This window comes from Penaeus monodon, chromosome 4 (genome assembly GCF_015228065.2).
Source record: "Penaeus monodon isolate SGIC_2016 chromosome 4, NSTDA_Pmon_1, whole genome shotgun sequence".
Classification (NCBI taxonomy): Eukaryota; Metazoa; Arthropoda; class Malacostraca; order Decapoda; family Penaeidae; genus Penaeus; species Penaeus monodon.
In genome coordinates this window covers 53393965-53401464 of record NC_051389.1, presented here as the reverse complement: position 1 = coordinate 53401464, position 7500 = coordinate 53393965, and the positions used below count along the sequence as shown (strand labels likewise).

Genomic DNA, 7500 nt, shown 5'->3' with positions numbered 1-7500 from the left:
AATTAAAACGACTACTCCGGATCATTAAAAACCTCCGTTAATGAAAGCACTTATAATTTTCTTATGACTTCTGGCTCCAGACCTGGCCTTCTCTATGGACTCCCCAAAGTACATAAACCTAACATTCCCCTAAGGCCCATTATTTCTTCGATGGCACTTTTAACTATAACACTGCAAAATTCCTGGTCCCTATCATATCCCCTCTAACTACCAATCAGTACACAATTGAAAACTCTACTACCTTTGTAAGTGAAATTACATCCCTAACATTCCAACAACCCATTACCATGGCAAGTTTTGATGTTGAGTCTTTGTTCACCAATGTTCCCCTTCATGAAACCACAGATTTAATAGTCAATAATGTAAACAGCACACATCTCAATGAATTCGGCCTATCAAAAGATAACTTCAAAAAAACTACTTGAGATTGCAGCCCATTACTCTGTTTTCACATTTGATGATTGCTTATACAGCCAAACAGACGGTGTAGCGATGGGGTCCCCATTAGGCCCTTCCTACGCTAATGCATTCCTTTGTTTTCATGAACAAAACTGGCTTAATCAATGCCCGCCTGAATTTAAACCTGTTTATTATCGTCGATACATCGATGATACCTTCCTCCTTTTCAAACATCCATCACACATAAATCTTTTTCTTAACTATCTCAACTCAAAACACCAGAGCATCAAATTTACCTGCGAGACACAAGAAGACAATCAATTACCGTTCTTAGACACGCTAATCACCTACAACAATGGCACCTTCCATACAAGCATTTACCGAAAGCCAACTTTCACTGGCCTCGGACTTCACTTCCTCAGTTACATTCCATATCTATATAAAATCAACAGCATCAGAACTCTAATCACTCGAGCCTATAACCTGTGTAGCAACTGGACAACCTTTCATGACGAAATGTTGTTTCTTAAAGAATTCTTTATAACTAATGGTTATCCACTGTTCTTATTTGATAAAATTACGAAAACTTTCCTATGTAAAATATTCTCAAAACCAACCCACTGTCCCTACTGTTAAAAAAGACCATAGATATGTTAAACTACCGTATATGGGTAGTTTAAGTTTTGAAATTAGGAAGCAGCTAAAATCTTTGTTACAAATTAATTACCCCCAAATTAAATTCACTTTTATCTTCACCAACACTAACAATATTGCCAAATTTCTAAAACAACCGTTGAAACGTAACTCTGAACTGTGTTCTAATGTAGTCTACTTATTTACCTGTCCTTGCTGCCAAGCTCGGTACGTGGGGTCTACCTCACGATGGTTACGACACCGCATCCTAAAACACAAAGGCAAATCCTTCAGGACTGGCCTCCCACTGAGTAACCATCTTTCTCGGCAATAAGAGAACATTCTCAACATCACTCACACCCTTTCTGTAACACAGATTTTAGAATTCTATCCTCACACTCCTCCCGCCCTGACCTTATCATCTCGGAATCCCTGCTGATTCAGAGGATGAAACCTGAGCTTAACCATACAACCACCGCAACCACCTTATTCACACAATAGATCTTCCCTCCCAACCATCCACTTTGGTTAGTTTTACCATATTGTTCATGTATATACGTTATTTTTCTCAGCTAGATGTTTATTTTTATGCCTTTTTACTTGTTTGTTTTGTTTTTTTGACTATGTATATATTGTTCTCTTTCGTTTTTTGTACATCTATATATTTTTATATTAGAACCAGACACATTGTTATAACATTGTCTAATTGATTTTTGGGGTTCTTTTGACAGTACTGATGATGGAGGATTTGTTATACCTCCGAAACGTCTAATAAACATGAAATTCTTCACGACTGTATTAGTCTGCCTATTCATACTTACTATACGACGCCTGAGGGGCAAATCTATCACCGAATATATATATATATATATATATATATATATATATATATATATACATATATGTATATATATATATATATATATATATATTATATAATATATACATATATATATATATATATATATATTACACATATATATGCTATATATATATATATATATATCTATACATATATATATATACATATATATATATATACATATATATATATATATATATATATATATATATATATATATATATATATATATATATACAATACACACACACACACACACACACACACACACACACACACACACACACACACATACACACACACACACACACACACACATATATATATATATATATATATATATATATATATATATATATATATATATATATATATATATATATATATATATGGCAAACTAAGGTAAATTCTCAAATCACAAATGTTTTACTTTCCATTACAATAATGAATAAACTGTCATCATTTGCTCTAATTGATAGTAAAGAAAATAAGTGAGTTACACATGAAACGGATATCAGATGAAGTTCTGTTGAATTACAGCCCTGGCAGTGGCCCGTGCTTCCGACGCTACGGCATTAGTTTTGTGGTACGTTTTCTATCTATAGCAAAATAAAGGGAGGATGGGAAATTGAACAGAAACTAGATCATTTTCAGGATGGAGAAAATCCAGACGGTGGGAGGAGGAGAAGAGACGATGAGCTTTGGAGTTTTCATTTCCATGCTAGCTACCTCAAGGCAGTTTCTCCACATCTCACCTGGGTCCTACCTGTCGAAAAGGCGGTAAATACGAATACTCCAGATACCCCCTCCCCACTTTTCTGCCTCCACAGATACCTGCTAGGGAACACGACCGCCACTCAAGCCCGTCGCTACGTATCGAATATTTCGGAAATGGAGATCTCTACGGGACAGAGAATGGGTATTGGATTTGAAGAACATGGGTGGTATTCACGAAGCAGCAAAGGGAGGACGTGCTGGCTACGTGCTTAGATCGCTCGAAGATGGCGAAGACCCCTCTGCTTCTACCATCAGCAATAACACTCCACTCCATTATGCAGCCTATGAAGGACACACCGATGTTTTAAGAATATTGCTGGATAAAAAATCTGACCCAAAACGTGCAAATGATTCTGGTGACACCCCACTACATCTTGCTGCAATAAATGGAAAGACTGATGTGAAAATGTTCCCTGAAGAGGAAGGTGTTTCTTTAAATCAACCAAGTGCAACGAATAAAACACTTTTTAAACTTTTACATACGCTAAATGCGAAAGGGAACAGCCAATGTTCGATGTGTTTAGGAACCCTGAGATTGTTTTGCCTGAAGGTAACACGTCACTCCACTGTGCATCACTGGCGGGCCATACAGTTGTTAAGCAGACGTTAAAAGTGAAACGCCTATCCATCACACACCTTTGCATTATGCTGCTCTCGGAGGTAATCCCATTCTGGTCAAACTGTTGATCTCTTATAGAGCCGATCCTAATGCTAAAGACGAATAATATAACACACCTCTTCATTTTGCCGCTTTTTGCGGACGCACTTCGGTAGTCGAGCTGCTGGTGTATGGAAAAACAAACGTAAACATTCGAACAGACACTCGAACAAACAGTCCTTCATAAGGCTTCCTTTTGCGAGAAGCTCTACACTGTCCAGAAATTTGTTGAACTATAAGATACTCTTGTCAGCACACGTGACAAGGAAAATAAGTGGAGAAGACACAGCTCTAATCCGCGGTCATGTCCACACAGCCTGGTGGCTCAAGAAAATGCACGTCAAGCTTCTTTACAAGATCATAAAAATCTTGCTTTCGTTATTGCTTGAACGCATATCAGGCGCCTTGTTGTACTATACTATGCAAAGCAAAGAATGTGAATAAAGTTCATGACTTCATCAGGAAATGCTCTAAGAGATGGCGCAGCGAACCTTATTTCAACAAGCAAGTTTAGCAGACGACGCAAATTTTGTTGAAAAAGTGCTTCAAAGTGTACTTTGAGACATATTTTTTTATGGCAAAACATTTTGAAAATAAATGAACATAGTCGATGCTCCCATTCCCGCAAGGAACATAAATTTTATCTTTATATACTAAATTACGCCTATATAGGTCCGTTTATAGCTTAAAAATACCCCTAGAACTGCTTCTTTTGTTCACCGCTCGCTTACCCCCCCAAAAAAAAAACTGAAATGACGACCCTGTCTACATACCGCAAGCTGAATGGGCTATCGAAGCTGCTGATGTTTGTACGAAGGGGCTGTCATCATAGAGGCGGGGACACCATCCCCCCTGAAAGGAGACGGGGGGGGGGGGGGTCATCAATACTCTATAATAAGCAGGGAATCTTGCGCGTACCGTCTGTATTGTGTTTTTATTTTAATAAATATAGCTCTTCAAGATAAGAGATCACAGAAACTTATTTCGATATAAACCTCCACGTTTATCACCAAAGAAGCACCAGTATCAAAGTGGAGATTTGAACTTGAGAGAAAAAACATATGTATTATGGCTCAAAGTTTTCTTTTAATTACGTCACTTGATTTTTTTTTTAGATCAATTTATGCCACAAGGCATAACGAAAAACTAGATAAAAATTATATCATACATTAAGATGCACACCTTGATTCCTGTACTCTTTGAAACGCATGTGTATAATTAGGTGGTTTTCACCTTTTCGAGTTGTAGCTGCTGTAGGATGAGACGAGAGACACCCTAGACTTGGCTTTCCTCTATTTTTGTGTGTATTTTGCGACTGATAAATGATACTGCAGCACGCTTCGAATAAGGTATTAGGTTTTGTGAATCGTTTTACTAGTATTCCCCGTACGTATTGAACGGGTGGTGGCACTGAGTGCTACTATTATACACTTCTGTGTAGTGAAGCACGAATAATGGAAATATAATAGTATGGATTGAAGATCTGTACAAGAAAGAACCATTAGGTATTCGAGAAGCATAAATGAAGCCATTCAAAGAAAATAAAATCTAATAAAAGACATAAAAAAAACTTAAACAAACTGAAAAAATCATAACTGCTGGCGTTCAATACAGGGGCAGCTTTTTATTATCAAATGCTATAAATGTTATTTGGTTCTATGGTCATTTAAAGAGACGTTAATTTTACCCATAAAATAAGAAAGGGATGAAAATATAATATAGTAAGACTAAAAGAATTGCACAATAAAACATATTGTTAATGTTAATTAAGTGATATACTTGAATGTGATATAGGATTATATTTTTTCTGATTACTGCATTGTAATATATTAACAAATTATTGTTAGATAAAAGGCCTGCAAACAACACAAATGCTTGGTTATAAATTTGAAAACAAATAATGGGCAATAGACAGTCATCTAACATTTGAAAGTGCAGTACTTTAGTGTATAAATAGGAATATGTTACTTAAAATGTCTGCAGATAAAACAAACCGTAGTAGTTTACTTTATCTCTGGAAAAAAGGCAAATATTTGTAATTAGGTTGCAGACTTTATGTTTTAATCTGCATAGACGTACCATGGTTAATTTTGGTTATAGTTTTGAAAAAGTAAATGATAAATTTTGTTTGAGAACTAATTTACTGAATAATGTATAAATAAGAATACGCTAAAAGTAAGTGAGTAAAGTCTGAAAATTGTGAATACCCTTTCTAGCCATATATATATATGTATATATATATATATATATATATATATATATATATATATATATATATATATATATATATATATATATATATATATATATATATATATATATATATATGGGGGCCGCGGTGGCCGAATGGTTAGAGCGTCGGACTCAAGACTGTCACGACGGCAATCTGAGTTCGAGGGTTCGAGTCACCGGCCGGCGCGCTGTTTCCCTTGGGCAAGGAACTTCACCTTGATTTCCTACCTAGCCACTGGGTGGCCAAGCCAGCTCAAGTCAGTGCCGGGTAAATAGAGATGGTGACTCGATAAAAACACCGGGCGGAAGGCAATGGCAAACCACCGCTCTAAATTGCTAAGAAAAAAATCATGGAAGCCCATGATCGTCAAGGCCGCGGTGGCCGCATGGTTGGAGCGTCGGACTCAAGACTGTCACGACGGCAATCTGAATTCGAGGGTTCAAGTCACCGACCACAACGTTGTTCCCTTGGGCAAAGAACTTCACCTTGATTGCCTACCTAGCCACTGGGTGGCCAAAAGCCAGCCCAAGTCAAGTGCTGGTCCCAAGCCCGGATAAATAGAGAGAATGATTACCTAAATAGGTACCACCGGCACTCTCCGTGGAAAGGAACTGGGGACCCTACCACGTACTCACTCCAAGAGCTTCACAACATGAAAACTACAATTGAGTATCATGCTGTGACCACGGCGGCTCAGACATGAACCTACCGTTAAAAGAAGAAGAATATATATATATATATATATATATATATATATATATGTATATATATATATATATATATATATATACATATGTATTATGTATATATAATATACATATGTATTATGTATATATATAATATACATATATATATAATATATATATATATAATATATATATATATATATATATATATATTATACATATATATACATACATATATATATATATATATATATATATATATATATATATATATATATATATATACATATATATATATAGTGATTCTAGAAAATAGCGCTTAAGTTGTCGGCCACAGAATAAATAATTAATTCTAATAATGCTTTATTGATGATTAGTACATGACTTGGTGTCGTTTACAATTCACATTTTTTGACATGAAATATAAATACAATTTAACAGATATGAAATCTATGTCTTTTTTTATCGACAACAAATTGATGTTGATCCGAGTTCAGCAAATATATCAGCTGATTTACCTGTTTGTAAGTCAGGTCCTTGTGCAGGCGTGGGACGGCATACATTATGAATTATTGATTTTTGGCTGATATTATTATTACGAATGCTCTGTCTAATCTCAAGAAAGATAGAAAAAGAAAGAGAGAAAGAAAGAAAAGTAAAGAAAAAAAGCTGCTACTTATTCTCTGAATGATTTATGCTAATAACATTGTATATAAGGTCTAAAATACAGAACATAATATGAAGTGTTAATTGATTAGAAATGATTGTTGAAATGGAATGTCTGAGAATCCATTGTAAGTTGCCACTATACTAAATTTTACTGAATTACTTCATTTGAATTTCTCTTAAAGACAGTTACTTTAACTGAATTTATATTTACGGCAAAACAGTATGAACAAAATAGAAGACACTGACCACGACAAACTTTACTGAAATTATTTATCCTTCAATAAATCATTTTACCGTTACCAATTTACCTTTTTCCATTATTAATCAAGAAATATATAATGTTTATAGAACACCTCTTTCTATTCACACTAACACTAGGCAATCCCTTTTATTTGACATGAAATACCGGACAAGCAGATGAAAATTTTAACATTAACTAAAAGTTAAATACTTCACATAATGATGCACACACACACACAAATCATTTGAGTCTAATATACATTTCAATTATTTTCTTTAAATTTCTACAAACAAGTTTTTCTTTTCTAAAAGTTTGTAGTTAAACCGAGATTCGAGTCATGAA

The 7500-nt window shown here is 34.9% G+C and overlaps 2 protein-coding genes across 2 annotated transcripts in view; one reads left to right on the top strand and one right to left on the bottom strand.

The window, feature by feature from the left end:
* Nucleotides 1-2831: 2831 nt before the first annotated feature.
* LOC119572603 (serine/threonine-protein phosphatase 6 regulatory ankyrin repeat subunit C-like) lies at nt 2832-3773 on the top strand. The gene is made up of 3 exons (XM_037919708.1): nt 2832-3096; nt 3222-3331; nt 3570-3773. The coding sequence occupies exons 1-3, from the start codon at nt 2832-2834 to the stop codon at nt 3771-3773; spliced, it is 579 nt and encodes a 192-aa protein (XP_037775636.1).
* A 2821-nt stretch (nt 3774-6594) lies between these two features.
* Nucleotides 6595-7500, bottom strand: part of LOC119572335 — a 35422-nt gene continuing 34516 nt past the window's right edge. Inside the window, 1 exon segment of the mRNA XM_037919386.1 lies at nt 6595-7500. This exon segment is cut by the window's right edge and continues 2787 nt beyond it. The gene's annotated coding sequence lies outside the window, so the exon portion shown is untranslated.

Coding starts and splice junctions, on each gene's coding strand:
- LOC119572603 (XM_037919708.1), top strand. CDS start 2,832: ATGGGTGGTATTCACGAAGCAGCAAAGGGAGGACGTGCTGGCTACGTG. Junction 3,097..3,221: donor AATGTTCCCTGAAGAGGAAG/GTGTTTCTTTAA, acceptor TTTTGCCTGAAG/GTAACACGTCACTCCACTGT. Junction 3,332..3,569: donor GCATTATGCTGCTCTCGGAG/GTAATCCCATTC, acceptor TTGAACTATAAG/ATACTCTTGTCAGCACACGT.